The sequence below is a fragment of the Podarcis muralis genome, chromosome 2 (genome assembly GCF_964188315.1).
Source record: "Podarcis muralis chromosome 2, rPodMur119.hap1.1, whole genome shotgun sequence".
In the NCBI taxonomy this organism is placed as follows: Eukaryota; Metazoa; Chordata; class Lepidosauria; order Squamata; family Lacertidae; genus Podarcis; species Podarcis muralis.
In genome coordinates this window covers 112,577,465-112,597,739 of record NC_135656.1, presented here as the reverse complement: position 1 = coordinate 112,597,739, position 20,275 = coordinate 112,577,465, and the positions used below count along the sequence as shown (strand labels likewise).

Here is a 20,275-nt window from a genome sequence, read left to right as displayed (position 1 = left end):
TGCTTTGCAAGACGAAAACGTCTTGCAAGTCTTGTGATTTCCCCCCGCTTCCCCCCCCTTTTTCTAAGCCGCTAAGCCGCTAATAGCCTTTTAGCAGCTAAGCCGCTAAGCCTTTAATAGCCGCTAAGCCGCTAAACCGCTAATAGCGCTAATCCGCTAAGCCGCTAATAGGGTTGCTTCGCAAGACGAAGAAACCGCTAGACGAAGAGAATCGCGGAACAGATTCTTTTCGTCTTGCGAGGCACCACTGTAGTCAAGCCCCAGGATTTCCATGTAGGGCTGAGAGAAACACCTGTCTCAGATCCGGACACTGAGATCCAGCGCCGAGGGCCTTCTGGCGGTTCTCTCATTGTGAGAAGTAAGGTTACAGGGAACCAGGCAGAGGGCCTTCTCGGTAGTGGCACCCACCCTGTGGAACGCCCTCCCAGCAGATGTCAAGGCAATCAACCACTACTGTACCAGACTTTTAGAAGACATCTGAAGACAGCCCTGTTTAGGGACGTTTTTAATGTCTAATGCTGTATTGTTTTTAATATTCAGTTGGAAGCCGCCCAGAGTGGCTGGGGAAACCCAGCCAGATGAATAATAAATTATTATTATTATATTATATTATATGGGCAGTGTCGACGATACTGAGTTAAACGAACCCAATGGTCTGATTCAGTATATGAGGGAGCTTCCTTTGTTAGGTATAAATATTTGAGAGAGAGAGAGAGAGAAATTCAGCACTGCCACACTGCCTCTCTGTTAGGTGGCGAAATCCCTTAATGTGGGCATTTTTTAAAAAAAAGTGGTGGTGATACTGCCCTGAAATATACTGAATTTTGCAAAAGGAAACAAAAACCTTGAAATATTGCAGGGTGTTAATTTTACAACCTGCGTGCTATATCCTGTACTGCTCAAATCCAAACGCAGCACGTGGCTAATAATGTATTATCAATAGTTAGGTCATAAATCATAAGCATCCACGTATAATATATGCATAGTTATGCAAAAGTTCATAAACAAGGAATAGTAAGCGTAATAAATTGCTGTCAGGGAACACCGTGGCAAAGGCACAATAGTCAATATCCAGTAATATTGTAGTGATAGGTGCTCCAACGTAGGGAGAATATATTCAAACCGCTGTAGAGTGTAGCAAGAGAGAGCCAGTGTGGTGTAGTAGTTAAGAGCCGTAGTCTCGTAATCTGGTGAACCGGGTTCGCTTCCCCGCTCCTCCACCTGCAGCTGCTGGGTGACCTTGGGCCAGTCACACTTCTCTGAAGTCTCTCAGCCCCACTCACCTCACAGAGTGTTTGTTGTGGGGGAGGAAGGGAAAGGAGAATGTTAGCCGCTTTGAGACTCCTTAAAGGGAGTGAAAGGTGGGATATCAAATCCAAACTCTTCTTCTTCTTCTTCAAACAGCAAATAAAACAGGACTGCAGCAGGCATGTAAGCAAAACTGTTTCTCATCCATGGCAGATAGGAATTGCCTCCTGACAAATAGGGAGGGAAACTTTCAATGCACACCCCCCAAAAAAAATCAATAGGAAATGAATTTATTCTTTGTTTTTAGGCATCAAAAGATTAACTTAAACATTTGTAGGTGACTAGCTGGTAACTTTTCATGGACTTATTAGTCTGGATAAAATTGCAGGTGCATACTTTTCATATGGGTCTTATCACAGAATTTGTTCATTTGAAGCATTTTTGCTCCGGCCTTCAGCCAAGAAAGACTCCCAGTGTGGCTTTCAGCCTTCACAATTTGAAAGATGTGACACGAAAGGAAAAGGGATTGGGGAGGGAGGAGGAAGAAAGCAAACACAGGCAGCGGTTCTTAATTAAGAGTTTCAGGTCATGGGGTTGGATCTCAGCCCTGAGTGAGAGAGAGAGAGAGATCAAGCACTGTCCTTGTAATGAAACCTCTTTCTTCCCTCTTCTCCCTGCAGTCTGTTTGCCTTCTATGATGATAACGAGAATGTGAGAAATATGACATCACAGCCGGTGAGTGAGGCTAGACTGCCAAATTGGGGGGACGGAGCCGGGGCAGCAGCATGTCGAAAGAAATGTACATTTTGGTTTACTCCGAAAGGAAGTTGGTATTGGGAAAGGAGGATGTTTTGAATTTTTAATAACTTGTTTTTAACTTGGATTTCCATTGATATTTTTAAATGCGCGCGCACACACACACACACACACACACACACACACACACACACAGAGTGAGTGTACCTTGGTACTCAAACGGCTTGGCTCTCAAACAAATCAGCTCCTGAACGCTGCAAACCCAGAAGTGTGTGTTCTGGTTTAGGAACGTTTTCTAGAAGCCGAGTGTCCGACGCGGCTTCTGCTTGTGTGCCGGAAGCTCCCCAGCCAATCAGAAGCCGTGCCTTGGTTTTCGAACCATTTCTGGAGTCGAACGGACTCCTGGAATGGATTACGTTTGAGAACTAAGGTACCACTGTATATATCTTAGAATGTTCCTGTCAGTTGCAAGTCCGCTCCTCATCAACCTACCTGAAGGCCTAGAATTCGAATGTAAATATTTCTAGGCTGGTTTTCTTCCATAAGACCTTCAAAATGGCTCCTGAAGGCTAGGGGGGATGCCTCTGGATTTGAAATACCAGAGGAAACCCGAAGCATTTGTGGCCTAGTTAAAACAAGTGTGTAAGAACCAGGACCTCAAAATCCCGTCGAAAGGTATACGTGTCTCTTGCGTGTTGCAATCTAAAGACACAACCAAGCGACATATTAACTGGTTTTGTCTTCAGCTTCATGACAGGGCACTTTTTTCATTCTTATTTTTTGAGCAGGAGTTTAAATGACCTCGTTTCTCCTTTCTCTCAGGTCTACCTGCTGGATACCTTTGGCTTGAAGACTCTGGACGCTCGAGGCGACATCGTTTTTTACAAAATGCCAGGCGTCACCCACACAAAGTGGCATTCCAACCTCACAGTTTATGACACTTGCATTGCCAAATGGTTGACGTAGCTGGCGGGGACTTGAGGAGAAGCTGGCAGAGGAGGAGAGTGTCCTAAACCGAGATGCGCTGTGGTACCTCATCTTGGCATTTCTTCCCAACCGAGAAGAAACCCCGCTTTTGTTACCTATAGCTTTTTTGTTTCGTTTTTGTTTTTAGGATGGTTGATATTTTCTTTCATAGTGGAAGAAACCTTTTTTCCCTGCAGGACCTTTTGGGGAAGGCTGGGAGCAGTTTGGGGGATTCCAGGGGGCTGCAGGGCAGGAAATGACCGTGCCATTTTTTAATTTTTGGCAGCTCCGACCTGTGAAAGCTGCAGGAAAAACCGCAGAAGGACAATTCAGCCGGATCAAATACTTGAGAAGAATTGTGTGTGGGGGGGGATTTAGGTGCTGAATTTAGCAAAGAGACTGAAATCAGGAAATGTATTACATTTAAATGCAACAGATAATGTTCCTATTTCATATTTCCCGCTTCCAAACCTCTTGCAGAAATCTATGCCTTGTGGAAGCTGGCCATATTTCTCTTTGAAATTCTGACACTGAAAAGGTTGGATTTAGAAAATGCCTTTTCAATTGGACTTTTAAAAAAGACATCACCTTCTTTCTGGCAAAAATCTGAATACTGTTTCTAATGGAGACTAAAGTTCCAGAAAGGTGACAGAAACTAATTGTGAGAACGTTTCAATACGCTAACATTATTTTGCACAGATAAGTTGAGATTTCTGCTTTGACATTTCAACAGAGAAGATGGGTCAGTTTGTAATCTTTTACCAAAACTCCAGTTCCCTGGCATTTTCAAATTTTAACCATGTAGGCGTCACCACAAAATCATCTAATGGTTCAGGGTTGCAGTTTTCCCAGCAATTTGCTCCAGTCTCCTTGTTTGCACCACAATGTTGGAAGGGGCTTCAGAGCTTAGTCCTCCAATCATAGATCAAAACAAATATTTTAAATTATTGACTAAATGGAAAGGCAATATGTATTTATTAGAAATGTGTATATTTCCCCTCCTCCTTTAGAAGCACATTCTCAGAAACTCAGGTTAGCAACAAAAATCAATGTAGACAGAAACTTCGCCGTTTGCTCTGTTGTCTGTATATTTTTTAGAATGATATGTGCTTAAACCTGGCGCCCTTTCTGATGTTTTGGGACTACAACGTCCATCATCCCTGACTGCCGGCCATGCTGCTTGGGCTGATGGGAGTTGGAGTCCCCCAAGATGCGAAGGGCCACAGATTCCCCACCCGCCTGCTACAGTATTAACTCTTACTATCACCAAGGTACAATAGGACATAATGCAATAGGACTCAGGTTTAACGCTGACTGTGGATCCAGGCTGTGTTTATGTGAAGCACATTCATTTCCTCAGATAATTACAGGCGCTGTCGTTTACCCCTCACAGAGTTACGATTCCCAGCTGCCCTTAACAAACTGCAGAAAAGAATGTGCCTCAAAGTGTATACTCAGCTGGAGTTTGAAAAAGGAAATGAAAAAGGAAATGAAGACAAGACAGGGTTCACTTTCAGCTGCGCTCGGTGAGGCTTGAAGGGGATAATTATTCTTGGAAATGTTTTACATGCTATGTGGAATGAGAGAATGGAACGCTAGACTGCTCCACTTCTAGCAGCGTGGAGAGAAGTTGTGTTTTTGAATGTTCCTCCACATAAAAGAAAAACACAAATCCTTTATGTACTAAACTGGTACACTGGAGAGAAATGCTTAGCTTAGCGCTTTACCTGTTGTCTTAGCTGCCTGCATGCTACAGAAGGGGCTTTTTAGCAGGGGAACATCTAGAAATGTGACCCACACAATCCGAAGTCTGGCCACCCAGACTCCTTATCCCTCCCTTTCATTCCATCTATTACGTTGATCAGCTGGCTCTTAATGTGTTTCAATGTTCTTCCTTTGATGAGGTGATGACCAGAGCTGTGTATATAGCCCAGCTAGCAAGCAAATGGGCCATATTCAGATTTCATCATGCAAAGTTTGAGTTTGTTTGTACAGGCTGCCTGGATTAAAAAAAAAATATTATTATTTGCATAAATCAGCCAAAAGGTGCAAAACTTTGGGTTTTGCTGTAACGTATGGCAAGCAAGGTAGATTGTAGAGTTGAGGAAAATCCTCACTACAGTGGTACCTTGGGTTACATACACTTCAGGTTACATACGCTTCAGGTTACAGACTCAGCTAACCCAGAAATAGTACCTCGGGTTAAGAACTTTGCTTCAGGATGAGAACAGAAATTGTGCAGCAGCGGCGCAGCAGCAGCAGCAGGAGGCCCCATTAGCTAAAGTGGTGCTTCAGGTTAAGAACAGTTTCAGGTTAAGAACGGACCTCCGGAATGAATTAAGTACTTAACCAGAGGTACCACTGTATTCCAAAGTAAAAGTGCAGCTAGTGGAGGTGATAAATATTTGAGGTGCCAGATTGCTGTGAGGTACTGAGGGCTTCCTTCGATTTTCTCCCTTAGTGTGAATAGCATTTTTGGTTTGCTGTCCCAGCACCAGAAGAAGGCTACATTTGCACCGAACTCCCATCTTTGCTTAAGGTACAAAAATCCTTGTTCCAGTGGTGGCTGGTTGACATTGGGACCGATAGGGCAGGAAGGAGGGAGGCTGGCAGTAGGTGGCGCTGGAGCCAATGGCAGGCAGAAGCAACGAATTCTACTTTTGTCCCTATCCTCCTCCCTGCTGAGTCCTAGGGGGCAGCACTAAGCAGGTGGAAGCTGACAGGCAGCGCCACCCTCTGGTTGTAAATAAGAAGGCAGGCAGGTCTGGGCTGGCAGAGAGCAGGCGGACAGTGGGGCAGACTGACAGTGGTGCTCTTGAGTGTGCCCCATTCCTTTTTCCATATAAGTCAGTGGTAGGCAACCTTAATCACCTTCTTAGTCTGGCCTGCGGATGGTCCAGGAATCAGTGTGTTTTTACACGAGTAGAATGTGTCCTTTTATTTAAAATACATCTCTAGGTTATTTGTGGGGCATAGGAATTCGTTCATTCCCCCCCTCCAAAATATAGTCTGAGGGACGGTGGACCGGCCCATGGCTGGAAAAGGTTGCTGACCCCTGATATAAGTGAATGGATGCATTTCCTTCACCCGGGGGGGTGGGGAGTGCAGAGAGTAAAGCATTGCATTTTGGGCCACGGTTGCTGAGGTAAAGCCTTGGCATTCGGTTGCAAACATTTGGCGCTGCCTTCCCATGCAGCTGTCCAGTTTTAGCAAAGGTCTTAAGATCCTTCTAGCGGGAAGTGCCAAGGACTGGAGGTTCTAATAATAGAATAAGGACCTTTTAAAAAATACGCATTTGGGTTTTTTTTGCAAAGCATGTTCTGTACTTTTCCACATGTGAACACAGTCCCAACGAAGTCGCTTGGGTTTGTTTCAGATTGTATTTAGTTTCAGGACTCCACCTTCAGAAATGTTCATAATTATTATTATTATTATTATTATTATTATTATTATTATTATTATTATTATTTTGAGGCTCAAATAGTTAGAAAAATTGATGGACATTTGTGTGTGAAATTAACAGAACTTGGGAGTGGGGGCTGTTTTGAGGAGTTCATAATTTACTAGCCACTTGTGTGGATTTTAGCAGCGTTCTTAAAATATTTCATAGTTCTGCAGAAACTTAAGATTTTATTTATATATTTTGTGTTCTCACATGCAATGTCTTGAAGGTTTTTTTGGGTTATTTTTGCCATGTAGCTAATACAGGATAAGGGATAAGGAAATGTTTTTTGGCATGAATATTTATTTTTATCATATGGAAAGCTGAAGCCGTACACATTTTGGATCAGGCTTGAATTAGTAGAAGTAAGTGTCCCCCAGATTTCTGATGGCCAAGGCACGCTTTTAGTTGTTGCTGTTGTTGTTAAAATTGGAAGTGCAGGTGCTGTTGTTACACCTGAAAACCTTTCCTTTGGAATGTGTACGAGTCAGAACAGAGAATCTCACCCCTTGAATTTCTGCATGAGCTGCTGTCATCTAGGCCTACCTCCTGATATAAAAGTAAGACTTCTGGAACAGCGGCCATTGCTGCAACCTACGTTTAAAGCACACAGCTTCCCGCAGAGAATCCTGGGAACTGTGGTTTGTTGAGGGTGCTGGGAATTGTAGCTTAGTGGGTGTGAACTACAGTTCCCAACGGTTTGTCCAATGATTTTCCAATCATGCCTGATGCAGAGACAGGGCCGAATTGTTTTATCCTATCTGCTTGCCTCCCATATCTGGATTTGGAGGAAAGAGGAGCTAGACCAGTTAATCGTTCAAGGAGTTTGGTGGGGGTTCACACAGGCTTGCTCGTAGGGTGGCAAGTTGTGAACTACCCTGAGTTGGATGGTGAGTCTGTGGCAATGAGTTCCCTACACAACCACCCAACCCACTTCCAGAAGGATTGTGGGGGCCGGGTGATCTGGTTGTGTGGCAAGGAGATCTGGCGGCTGCTCAGCATGAATCTGGTACTTGCTTGTGTCCTCAGCGTGGCATAAGTTACCTCTGAGCAGCTACTGAAGCCCTTTTCAGATTGGGGTTGCTGCAATTTGGGGGCTGCTTTGAAGACACACTCCAGAGGGTATGTACAGTGGTACCTCAGGTTACATAGGCTTCAGGTTACATAGGCTTCAGGTTACATAGGCTTCAGGTTACAGACTCCGCTAACCCAGAAATAGTGCTTCAGGTTAAGAACTTTGCTTCAGGATGAGAACAGTAATCGTGCTCTGGCGGCACAGCAGCAGCAGGAGGCCCCATTAGCTAAAGTGGTGCTTCAGGTTAAGAACAGTTTCAGGTTAAGAACGGACCTCCGGAACGAATTAAGTACTTAACCCGAGGTACCACTGTACATTTCTAACCGCAATCCAGACACTACAGCCCTATTTTTCTCAATCTTTTGTCCAATGTGGGACTCAAACCCACAACCCTTGAGATTCAGAGTCTCGTGCTCTACCGAATGAGCTATCCCAGCCTAGTTACAATGGTGGGAATGGCTCGGCTAATGAGTCCCATCAGCAAAAGCCATGTGCATGGGTTTCGGCTTTTGTAATAGGGCTCCCCCTCTATTCACCCTCAAAATTGGCTTGGGGTGGCGGCAGCAGAGAGGTCAAATAAAACAGCACACAAGAGGAGGCGAAGCAGCGATTGCTCCATCTGGCCAAAATGCTTGCTGGGACAGATCGATCTTAGTGCAACGTTGAGTTGGCATCTGTTTTGTCTCGGGACATTGAATTCCTCCCATTAAGTTCCTTGAGAGGCTGAGCAGAGGAGACCATTTGCAGAACAGGTGATCCTGGCATTACATCCTCGAGAGCAAGTGAGAAGAGTGCATGAAAATGATAAAAAAGTGAGTCCCCCCCCCCAATGTAAAGCTATTGTTTCTCATTTCCCCATGTTCTAATAGCACATATCTGTGAATAGCACATGATCTATGAGACTTAGAGGAACTATTACAGCCCCTGTGGTTTCTTTCTTTCTAAATCTTATTTGCATCCCTGAAAAGCTTTCATATAATCTGCATTTCTCACGCTGACTTATGTGAGGTTCCCGCCTCCCCTCTTCTGTTTAGGTCCATTGTAGCTTGTGTCTGCAAACTTAGGTACAGTTTAGAGCAGGCATAGGCGAACTCCGGCCCTCCAGATGTTTGGGACTACAATTCCCATCATCCCTAGCTAACAGGACCCAGTGGTCAGGGATGATGGGAATTGTAGTCCCGAACATCTGGAGGGCCGGAGTTTGCCTATGCCTGGTTTAGAGTGAAGACAAAAGGAAACTTTTATTTTCTTTTTTAGAGCGGTGGGGTTGCTCCCTAAGTACACTTCGCTACATTTAGTCGAGACATTTTCTTTCCCCTGCAAGGCCAGACTCAGGAGGTGTGGGGGATACAACTGTTTCAGGCTTGAACTGGAAAATCGCATGTGGGAAGCGATTCCCTTGGTTTCCCATCATGTCACCAAGGTCACAACATAACACCTCACAGCATTTTAACAACTTTAGGCTCTCCCAAGGAATTCTGGGGACTGTAGTTTGTCAAGGGTGCTGGGAGCTGTAGCTCTGTGAGGGGTAAGCTATAGTTCCCAGGATTCTTTGGGGGGAAGCCATGACGGTTAAAGGCGATTAAAAAAATGTGCTTTAGATGTACAGTGACAGGGATGTAAGAAATCGTTTTTCGTCAACTGCTCTCTGCAGAAAGAAAACATTAGGCGATAAAGAAACCAACAAAATCTATGAACATTCACGTAGCATTTCTGAAGAATTAAAAAGCAGTTCAAAGTGAGAGCTGCTATTCAATTGGTTGGCTTGCCCAACCCTCATTTTAGCTGTGCTTTGGGCCTTATCTCACAACTGCCCTCTGTTTTTTTATGTTCTGCCTTTACCTTTTTACATGTCCCGTTGAACTTTTATGAGTATAAATTCCTCGGCCTGGAGTTCCCTTACTGCCCGCTGGGACTGTTTACATATTTATGGTTTAAAAGAACCTTATTTATTGCTGGTAAGTTCTAAGCATGGCTTGTCTGATTGGGGGAGCGAGCAGAGTTCGTCTCCTCCAAAAAATACCCCAACCCTGTGAGAAATTCTTCCTCTGCCTTAGGGTCAGGCATAGTTTTGTCAATGGGGTTACACATGGCCCTCTTATGTGGCCAAAAGAGGCCGGTTGCCTTCCCTGGCATCTAAAGTCTCTCTGTATTTATATGAATAAAAGCAATTTGTTCCCAAAAAGAAAATGTGCATTTCTGTGTGTTGTGTTCTGAAGAGTCACTAGAAAAGGGGAAAGAGGTGGGTGGGGGGAACATAAGAAGCTGCTGTTATGAGAGAAAGAAAACAGCTCCTTTTCCCTTATGGGGTACCCAAGAGCCCATATAGAGTCCTTTTGTAGGTTCTCTATCAGTAGGAGAAAATAACAGAGGCTAACCAGAAAATAATGAGAAGCAAAGCAGCTAGTAAGCCTGATCTTGATTGAAGCTGTTGCAACAGGGTCCTCAACTCACCACACAAAGAAGGGAGGAATAACCCAGAACAATGGCGCGCAAGGCCTTATAAAGACTTTTGAAACTGCCACCCTGTAGATCAAGACCACCCCCAGAAACATCATACATACATCACAGAAGGGGTGTAACCTAAGACCACCCCTCAGATACATCATACCTACATCACAGAAAAGGCGGTCTACAACAGAAATCTGAGTGCGTTGTTTATCTCCTGTCTGGCAAGTTACCTGATTGCATTATCTGGGTTTTGGCCACTCTTTTGTTATTATAACTACTCAATTCCTGAATCTAGGTCACAGGTCACAGGCTCACACCCTGTTCATATCTTGAATGTGCCCTTAAGACAGGATTTGTGAGGACAGGAGACAATGGGGAGGTTTCCCGCTTTGACCTTGCAGAGAAATATTTGAGGTCAATTTGTTTAGGACCTTTTTTGTGGGGTTTCAGACATCTGGTTTATATATACAGTTATGAACATTTATTTTTTTAATATATTACCTTAAAATTCTTATAACACTGCCTTTTTACCAAGTTGGAACACTGCATCTAGATTAGTATTGTCTACACTGACTGGCAGCCGCTGCTCTCCAGGGGTTCAGAAAGAAGCCTCCCCCAGCCCTCCCTAGAAATGCTGGGAATTGAAGGTTCATGCAAAGCAATGGAATTTGCTTGGGCTTAAGCTATGGCCCAGGGATGCAGGTGGCGCTGTGAGTTAAACCACAGAGCCTAGGACTTGCTGATCAGAAGGTCGGCAGTTCGAATCTCCGCGACGGGGTGAGCTCCTGTTCCTCGGTCCCAGCTCCTGCCAACCTAGCAGTTCGAAAACACATCAAAGTGCAAGTAGATAAATAGGTACCGCTCTGGCGGGAAGGTAAACGGTGTTTCTGTGCGCTGCTCTGGTTCGCCAGAAGCGGCTTAGTCATGCTGGCCACATGACCCGGAAGCTGTACGCCGGTTCCCTCGGCCAGTAAAGCGAGATGAGCGCAGCAACTCCAGAGTCTGTCATGACTGGACCTAATGGTCAGGGGTCCCTTTCCTTTAAGCTATGGCATGGTCGGCGGTTCGAATCCCCGCGGCGGGGTGAGCTCCCGTCTTTTGGTCCCAGCTTCTGCCCACCTAGCAGTTCGAAAGCACCCCTAAGTGCAAGTAGATAAATAGGTACCGCTCTGGCGGGAAGGTAAACGGTGTTTCTGTGCGCTGCTCTGGTTTGCCAAAAGCAGCTTAGTCATGCTGGCCACATGACCCAGAAGCTGTACGCCGGCTCCCTCGGCCAATAAAGCAAGATGAGCGCCGCAACCCCAGAGTCGGTCACGACTGGACCTAATGGTCAGGGGTCCCTTTACTTTAAGCTACGGCATGGTCAGCGGTTCGAATCCCCGCAGCGGGGTGAGCTCCTGTCTTTCGGTCCCAGCTCCTGCCCACCTAGCAGTTCGAAAGCACCCCCAAGTGCAAGTAGATAAATAGGTACCGCTTTATAGCGGGAAGGTAAACGGTGTTTCCGTGTGCTGCGCTGGCTCGCCAGATGCAGCTTTGTCACGCTGGCCACGTGACCCGGAAGTGTCTCCGGACAGCGCTGGCCCCCGGTCTCTTAAGTGAGATGGGCGCACAACCCTAGAGTCGGACACGACTGGCCCGTACGGGCAGGGGTACCTTTACCTTTGGCCCACCTGTGGCCCTCCAGCGGAGGCAGGGCTACAACTCCCATCATCCTTCACAGCTGTTGCCAACCTGTTGCTCTCCAAATGCTTCCTACTCTCTTAGAGTTCACCAAGTTGCCTGCCGCCCTGGGGCACAGTGTCCCACCACCTGCTCCTGAAGGGCCTGGCTGCGGATTTTGTGCAGCAGATGTTGCTGAACTACAATTCCCATCATCCCTGGTTCTTGACCCTTCTGGCTGGGGCTGATGGGACTTGGAGTCCACCAACACTCAAATGGTCTCCCCCCTCTCCATTGCCTGCACATGGGGTGGGGTGGGGAGGAGGGCTTGTATACCATCTCCACACACCCCCTCCCCAGGCAGAAGGATGCTTGGACCTGACTCTGCTTCCCGATCAATAATAAAAGTAAAGGGACCCCTGACCATTAGGTCCAGTCATGACCGACTCTGGGGTTGCGGCGCTCATCTCGCTTTATTGGCCGAGGGAGGCGGCGTATAGCTTCCGGGTCATGTGGCCAGCCTGACTAAGCCGCTTCTGGCGAACCAGAGCAGCACATGGAAACGCTGTTTACCTTCCCGCTGGAGCGGTACCTATTTATCTACTTGCAGTTTGACGTGCTTTCAAACTGCTAGGTTGGCAGGAGCAGGGACCGAGCAACGGGAGCTCACCCCCTCGTGGGGATCCGAACCGCCGACCTTCTGATCGGTAAGTCCTAGGCTCTGTGGTTTAACCCACAGTGCCACCCGCGTCCCTCCCGATCAATACCTGTGCTTTAAAGTAATTGGGAGTAAACAGCACATAGAATCATAGAGTTGGATGGGAGTTTGGCCCCCCACAAGGTCTGAGGGACAGTGGACCGGCCCCCTGCTGAAAAAGTTTGCTGACCCCTGCTCTAACCAACTGTGCTATCCAGGCTGGTGGGTGTCAGAAACTACCCGGGTGGTGGTCTAGGATCACCAACTGTCTTCATGTCTGTTCCACATTTTAAACTTCATTCTGGATTCCCACCTCTCCTAAAATCCCAAAAGGAAAAGAAGTGAGGTGGTTAAAAGCAACCCTTAGCTTAGGCTGGGAGTGTGGCTTCCCCTGCTTTCCTCAACCTGTTCTGGACGGCAACTCCCAATACGGCCGAAGGGAGTTGTAGTGGAAAGCATCCAGAGAACAGCAGGTTGGCGAAGCTGGGCCAGTGAGCTTCGTCACTGAGTGGAGATTTGAACCTGGCTCTCTCCCTGGCCATCTGGGACGCGGATGGCACTGTGGGTTAAACCACAGAGCCTAGGACTTGCTGATCAGAAGGTCGGCGGTTCGAATCCCCACGACGGGGTGAGCTCCTGCCAACCTAGCAGTTCGAAAGCATGTCAAAGTGCAAGTAGATAAATAGGTACCACTCCAGCGGGAAGGTAAACGGCGTTTCCGTCTGCTGCTCTGGTTCGCCAGAAGCAGCTTAGTCATGCTGGCCACATGACCCGGAAGCTATACGCCGGCTCCCTCGGCCAATAAAGCGAGATGAGCGCCACAACCCCAGAGTCGGCCATGACTGGACCTAATGGTCAGGGGTCCCTTTACCTTTACCTCCCTGGCCATAGCCCAGGGCAGGGGGCCCTTTGGTCATCCTGATGATGTTGAACTACAATTCCCATCAGCCCCAGCAAACCTAACCCAATGGCTAGGGATGGTGGGAGTTGTAGTTCAGCAACATCCGGAGGACCAAAGATTGGGTACCCGCACCTGCTCTAACCACTCCATCATGCTGCCTCTTATACAATCCACCCAGCTACAGTGCTGCCGCATTAATTGATGCATAAAAGAAGAACTTTAAATTGAGAGCAGGAAGGCAGTTCCCAAGCCACCGGCTCCAGTGCATGGATGTATTTTTTAACTGGGGAGGAAAGCAAAATGCTTTCACAGATACTGTACTTTATTGATGAATCACCATTCTGCACTTTTTATAACTGCAATGGAAAGGAAAATAATTAAACGATGAGGCTTTCCGAAATGGTTCCCCCCCCCTTCACCTGAACAATGAGTTTGATCTAACCCCGTGACTAACTTTCCCCAGTCCCTCCTCTCCCAGAGAACCCAGGCGTCCTGGCTCCCTGCCCTGCGGGAGTGGATTAGGTTTAGAAGCCAGTGGCCATTTTTTGCTTGTCACATTCCATAGTAGCAACCCATGCGTAAAAAGCAGGAAAGTCCAGCATGAACAGAATTTACACTGATCTCTAAATAGACACGAGGGAAGTGACGGTGGTGGGTGGGGTGGAATCCAGGACTCCTGAGTTCTCTGGAGGCCAAGAGGGAAGCTGGGCATCTTTTCCAACATTTATTGCGCGCGGGCACCCGGCTCCTTTTGCTTTACGAATGAATGGCGCTTTCGCAGGGCAGGTTTGGGCGTGAGAGAATTCAGGACCGACGGCTTACGTGGCTGGAGCTAATGTCAACACGAGTGAAGGGTGCGACGTGGCACAAAGTCCCGGCCCCACGCCCTGGCCCATCCTGCCGCCAGGTCAAGTCACTAGTCCTCTGGGAGGATACCAAGCAGCGTCGAGGCACCGCCGCCCCCTAGCGACCGGGTATGGAAACGCGGAGTGTGCACCCTTTCCCCGCTCCATGGAGAGGTTTCAGCTCTGAAGTTGTTGCTTTCGGAGCCTTCCGAAGGGAGAACCCAGGCGTCCTGCTACGGTTCCTGCTCCGCGGGGTTCCGGGAGGGGAGGGACGGAGGGAGGAAGGTAGGGTCAGGGAAAACAAGCAACCTTTCCAGCTGGGCAGCCAGACGGAGGAGTGGATTAGCCCGGGCAAATCCTTTTAGCGCGCCCCATCACATGGTCCGTTTAAGTGGCTTGTTGGCTGCAAACCTCTCCCGCAAGGCAATTAGTAGCGCGGGGGGGGGGGGAGGGAGAGGGAGGAGAGAGCGAGGGAGAAGATGCCCTTTAAAGGGGAAAAGGACGGGGACGAACTTTGTCCGGAGAAAAATAGCACAGAGAGCGAGGTAAGCCAAGCACAAAAAGAAAGAATGAAAGACGGAAAGAAAGAGGCTTTCCTGTCCTCTCTCTGGGCCGATCTTCTAGCGGGAGCCCCGAGTGCTCTGATTTGTAGCAACGCCGTGCGTAAAAAGGGGGAAATGGGTTACTTTTTAATGGAAGTTGGCACACCATGCATTTAAAGCGCGCGCGCTGCGCACACACCAGTATTGCGCACTGTAGTTTGAGGACGCAGGGAGCTGTAGCTCTGCGATGGGTAATCTACAATTCCCAGTATTCTTTCTTTTAGGGGGTTCGGATGTGCTTTAGAAGACGCATGCGATTTAGAACACAAACGAAGGCTGTTGGGGGCGGGGCGGATTTGCGAGCCAGGATCTCCCGGGTTCTTGGGAAAGTGGGGCACTTCGATGTCTCTCTTTGCAGAGAGACGGGCTTCTGTGCTTGGTCAGGCAGGCAGCAGTTGGCCGGGTGCAGCTTGCTCTCCTGGCGTGGAGATGCCACAAGGAAGGCTTCACCTGGTGGATTTCTGCCTGTTAGGGTGGGGTAGGTGAGAGATCCTGAAGCTGCGACTCCAATACTTTGGCCACCTCATGAGAAGAGAAGACTCCCTGGAAAAGACCCTCATGTTGGGAAAGATGGAGGGCACAAGGAGAAGGGGACGACAGAGGACAAGATGGTTGGACAGTGTTCCCAAAGCTACCAGCATGAGTTTGACCAAACTGCGGGAGGCAGTGGAAGGCAGGAGTGCCTGGCGTGCTCTGATCCCTGGGGTCGGACACGAGGGAGAGGAGCGAGCCAGAGCTCTCAAGTTCTCCCTACACGTGGGGCGGGGAGAGGCTCCGGTAAGGAAGAACCGGTCCGGGATGCCTGAGTGTGGGCGTTCCTCCCTTGGAGGCGGGGCTCCGGGCTCAGGTGTCCGCCAGGTGCGCTGGCTGCCCTTTGCTCGGGGTGGAGCAGCGGCAGGTAAGGGAGAGATGATGTGTCACAGCTAATGGAGGGCGAACGGATGCGGCCAGCCTCCCCGCACAGGTAAGCACAGCTGCCTGGGGTCGAAAGGTGCGTGGTGGAGGGGAGGTGGCCCAGAGACGCCTGCAATGGTCGAGGGAGCAAATCAGTACAGAGTGAAACTGTATAATGCAAAGTCCACACTGGAGAAGCAATATGCCTCACCAGGACTCCTGGGTCCTCTTCTGTGGAGGAGGGAAGTTGGTCAGGAAAGCTCCCCAGGTAAGAAGGGACGTGAGCAGGAGCAGATGGGCTGCAGTAGCTTAGGGGCACATGCTTTTGCATGAAAAAGAATCCAGGTTCAATCTACAGTGGTGCCTCGGGTTACATACGCTTCAGGTTATGTACGCTTCAGGTTACAGACTCTGTTAACCCAGAAATAGTGCTTCGGGTTAAGCACTTTGCTTCAGGATGAGAACAGAAATCGTGTGCGGCAGCAGCAGGAGGCCCCATTAGCTAAAGTGGTGCTTCAGATTAAGAACAGCTTCAGGTTAAGTACGGGCCTCCGGAACGAATTAAGTACTTAACCTGAGGTACCACTGTACTGCATTCCCCTGAAGAACAACTGCCAGTCAGTGTAAAGGTAAAGGGACCCCTGACCATTAGGTCCAGTCGTGGCCGACTCTGGGGTCGCGGCGCTCATCTCGCTTTATTGGCTGAGGGAGCCAGCGTACAGCTTCCAGGTCATATGGCCAGCATGACTAAGCCGCTTCTGGCGAACCACAGCAGCGCACGGAAACGCCATTTACCTTCCCGCCGGAGTGGTACCTATTTATCTGCTTGCACTTTGACATGTTTTCGAACTGCTAGGTTGGCAGGAGCTGGGACCGATCAACGGGAGCTCACCCCGTCACAGGGATTCGAACCGCCGACCTCCTGTTCGGCAAGCCCTAGGCTCTGTGGTTTAACCCACAGCGCCACCCACGTCCCTGCCAGTCAGTGTAGACAATACTAAATTACTTGGACCCATGGTCTGAATTGAGGGATGGGGTGATAGGGTGGGTTGCAAAGGGGCTGGCAGCCAGAGCCAGCTGGAGAAGGAGTGGGACTGTAGCTCAGCAATGTGCAAAAGGTCCAGCCTCGGTTCAGTCCCTGGCATTACCCGTTATAAAAGGAAGTTGAAAGGAATATGGTGGCAGGCAATGGGAAGGAGAGGCTTACTGGGCTAGCGGCAGAATGGAGTCTGACCTGGAAGAAAGCAACTGTGCTGCCTGCTGCCAGATCTGGGCAGGGCTTGGGGGGAAAGGCAAAATTCCAGAAAGGTGGTTGCTACTGGTTTCTTGGGGCAGAAATCCTGGACAAGCAAAGTGACGAGGGTCTGATACTTTTATGGGCTGGAACCTGATTAGTCAGATAGCATGTGGGTCCCTAGGCCTGCAAAACAATATCCCATGATTTAAAAAATGGACAGGTTTTTTTGTTTTGTTTTTAAAGGTACCCCACAAATCCTGCTTGCTATCTCTGGTTGGCTTTGTAAGCTGAAGGGAGCTTGAGGGAAGCGATCTGTCCTGTTCTTATATCCTTGCTTAGGGTAGCTGTTTCCAGGAGCGAGAAGATTGCTTCTCTTGTGGGTATGGATTTATTACTCTCCCTTCCTGCCTCTGGAAAAAATCAATCGCCATCTGTCCCTGTTTTTCCCCTGGTCCCCTTTTGGACGTCTTGATCCAGAGACCGAGGCTACATACACACCAGATGCTTAATGCACGTAACTTTCCCCAGAGAAGGCTGGGAGCTGTAGTTCTGCACAGGACAAGCTACAGTTCCCCGGATTATTTGGGAGAAGCAAGATGCTTAAAAGGTACAGTGTGTGCAGTTTAAAGCTGGATTTCCTGGCACCAGAGACGCCAAAATTCTGCTTTCTTGATTCATAGCCACCAGCCCACCTGTCGTGCCTGGGAAAAGGGAGCTTTTCTCCGGGAGACACTGGTTGATAAGAACATAAGAAGAGCATGGCTGGATCAGGGCAAAGGAACATCTAGCCCAAACTTTTTCAGCAGAGGGCCAGTCCACTGTCCCTCAGACCTTGTGGGGGCTGGACTATATTTTTTTTGGGGGGGGAGGAAATGAACGAATTCCTATGCCCCACAAATAACCCAGAGATGCATTTTAAAGAAAAGGACACATTCTACTCATGTAAAAACACCAGGCAGGCCCCACAAATACAGTGGTACCTCGGGTTAAGTACTTAATTCGTTCCAGAGGTCTGTACTTAACCTGAAACTGTTCTTAACCTGAAGCACCACTTTAGCTAATGGGGCCCCTCCTGCTGCCGCTGGAGCATGATTTCTGTTCTCAACCTGAAGCAAAGTTCTTAACCTGAGGTAATATTTCTGGGTTAGCAGAGTCTGTAACCTGAAGCGTATGTAACCTGGAGCGTATGTAACCTGAGGTACCACTGTTAACCTAAAGATGCATTTTACGGTAAATAAAAGGACACATTCTACTCATGTAAAAACATGCTGATTCCCGGACTGTCCACGGGCCAGATTTAGAAGGCGATTGGGCCGGATCCAGCCCCCGGACCTTAGTTTGCCTACCCATGATCTAGCCCAACATCCTATTCTCACAGATATCTATGGGAAGCTCACAAACAAGACCCGTTCCAGGTCAAAATGTAGTCCAGCAACCTATTCTCACAATGGGCAACTGACTGCCTGTGTCGGAAAGCCAGCAAGCAAGACCTGAGCACAAGAGAACTCTCACCATCCTGGATAGCTCAGTTGGTTAGAGCGTGGTGCTGATAACGCCAGGGTTGCAAGTTCGGTCCCCACAAGGGACAGCTGCGTATTCCTGCATTGCAGGGGGTTTGGACTAAATTATCCTCAGGGTTCCTTCCAACTCCACAATTCTGTGATTCTTTGATTCCTCTCCTGTAGTTTCCAGCAACTGGTATTTAAAAGCATTATTGCCTCTGCTACTGGGGGGAATGCAGAGAGACTTTTCCTCCAAGAATTTGTCTAATCCCCTCCTAAAGCTGCCCAAGACAAAAGCTGTTAACAAAATAAAGTCGTAAAACAATTAAATACACACACACAAAGCGCAGAACAATTAACTGAAGCAGCAGCAAGCTAAAATCAGTTTCAATAAGACCAAAAATCAAAGTTTCAGTGACTCTAATGATATAAAATGAAACCCAGCAGCAATTAAAAATGGGCTGAAAAATCCAGGTTTCTAAGGCTCGTTTAAATATAGAGGCAATTCAAAACAGAAATTTATGGAAAAGTGGGATAGATATAAGATATATGTTCAAAAATACAGTAAAGGTTCGCTATCTATGCTAGCATTCGATTGACGTTGGAGAGAGACTGAGTTGGAAATAAGACCAAGGGTACATATTGATATAGGAATGTATTAGATAAAATGTAAAGAAATATACAATAATAAGAGTATGTTCCTTTGTAAAAAAGGAATATATAACGGGATAGACAGGAACTCCAAAGTGTTGGTACATACAGTATATGATTTTGGAATAGTTTTTTGTCCTTGGTTTTTCCCCCTTTAGGTACATAAACTTTGTATACATGCTGAAAATTATATTATAATAAGCCTTGTGATGTAATATGTTTACCGATGTAACATAAGAATGTTAATAAATAAAACTCCATATATATATATATGGCAGGACCAACTCAGGAGGCTGTGTCTTCAAATAGGCCTTCCCTCTGAGTGAGAGAAAAGGGCTGAATGTGCCTTTTAAAAAGCTGCTTGCCGCCTGAACTTTTATGTATTAAAATAATTTATCTTGAAATCTGCTGCCTGATTATTCAGGAGCAGGTTTTGAAATCTTTTGAACTGAATGAATTTACAGTACACTGCTTAACAAGCTTCACAGCCCTAATGATTTTTGCTGTTGGGTGTATCTGCTGTGGTGGTAGCTCAGTCGGTAGAGCATGAGGCTCATAATTTCAGGGTTGTGGGTTCAAGTCCCACCTTGGGCAAATGATGCCTGCATTGCAGGGGGTTGGACTAGATGTCCCTCGGGGTCCCTTCCAACTCCACAGTTTTATACATCTGTGAGTCTATGGATCTCTTGGCCGTTGGATCATAGCTGTCCATCATGCCTTGGGAGTCACACTTTCAACTAAAGAGAAGAACTTTCCCAGTCTTTAGAGAGGCTAGACAAGTAAGTTTGGGTTTCATACCTAGGATTTAAGTGGTGTGTACTTGGTTCACAGAGGGACGCGGGTGGCGCTGTGGGTTAAACCACAGAGCCTAGGACTTGCCAATCAGAAGGTCTGCGGTTCGAATCCCCGCAATGGGGTGAGCTCCCGTTGCTCGGTCCCTGCTCCTGCCAACCTAGCAGTTCGAAAGCACGTCAAAGTGCAAGTAGATAAATAGATACCGCTCTGGCAGGAAGGTAAACGGCGTTGTCATGCGCTGCTCTGGTTCACCAGAAGCGGTTTAGTCATGCTGGCCACATGACCCGGAAGCTGTACGCCGGCTCCCTCGGCTAATAAAGCGAGATGAGCGCTGCAACCCCAGAGTCGGCCACGACTGGACCTAATGGTCAGGGGTCCCTTCACCTTCACCTCCACTTGGTTCACATGTGTACACCTCCGTTATGACAAAGCCTAGTTTCACAGCAAGAATAAAACAGGTTCTGCTGTCAGAATAAATGTATGCCAGTGATGACATTATTGTTGAATTTAAACTATTTATTAACTTGTGTTGATGCCGGCCTTCAAGTTGTAAT

The 20,275-nt window shown here is 47.7% G+C and overlaps 2 protein-coding genes, 1 long non-coding RNA gene and 1 other non-coding gene across 7 annotated transcripts in view; all 4 read left to right on the top strand.

Annotated features, from left to right (window-relative positions):
* The window catches only part of PPT2 (palmitoyl-protein thioesterase 2), a 48,098-nt gene extending 44,066 nt beyond the window's left edge, over positions 1-4,032 (top strand). For all 3 annotated transcript variants that reach the window (XM_028719935.2, XM_028719934.2, XM_077922632.1), the window contains exons 8-9: positions 1,929-1,983; positions 2,827-4,032. In XM_028719935.2, the coding sequence (XP_028575768.2) occupies positions 1,929-1,983; positions 2,827-2,970 (199 nt within the window). In that variant the 3' untranslated portion in view covers positions 2,971-4,032. The remainder of the gene's footprint in view (positions 1-1,928; positions 1,984-2,826) is intronic.
* A 2,383-nt stretch (positions 4,033-6,415) lies between these two features.
* On the top strand, positions 6,416-9,677 carry LOC144326607 (uncharacterized). The gene is made up of 2 exons (XR_013391622.1): positions 6,416-7,571; positions 7,604-9,677. It is a non-coding gene; the product is annotated as an uncharacterized LOC144326607 (long non-coding RNA).
* A 4,880-nt stretch (positions 9,678-14,557) lies between these two features.
* Positions 14,558-20,275, top strand: part of LOC114592075 (uncharacterized) — a 32,945-nt gene continuing 27,227 nt past the window's right edge. Inside the window, exon 1 of one of the 2 annotated variants that reach the window (XM_077921656.1) lies at positions 14,558-14,585. The gene's annotated coding sequence lies outside the window, so the exon portion shown is untranslated. Of the gene's footprint in view, positions 14,586-15,357; positions 15,607-20,275 lie in introns of those variants that run through there. The other variant, XM_077921649.1, reaches the window with a different exon arrangement.
* On the top strand, positions 19,445-19,520 carry TRNAM-CAU (transfer RNA methionine (anticodon CAU)). The gene has a single exon. It is a non-coding gene; the product is annotated as a tRNA-Met (tRNA).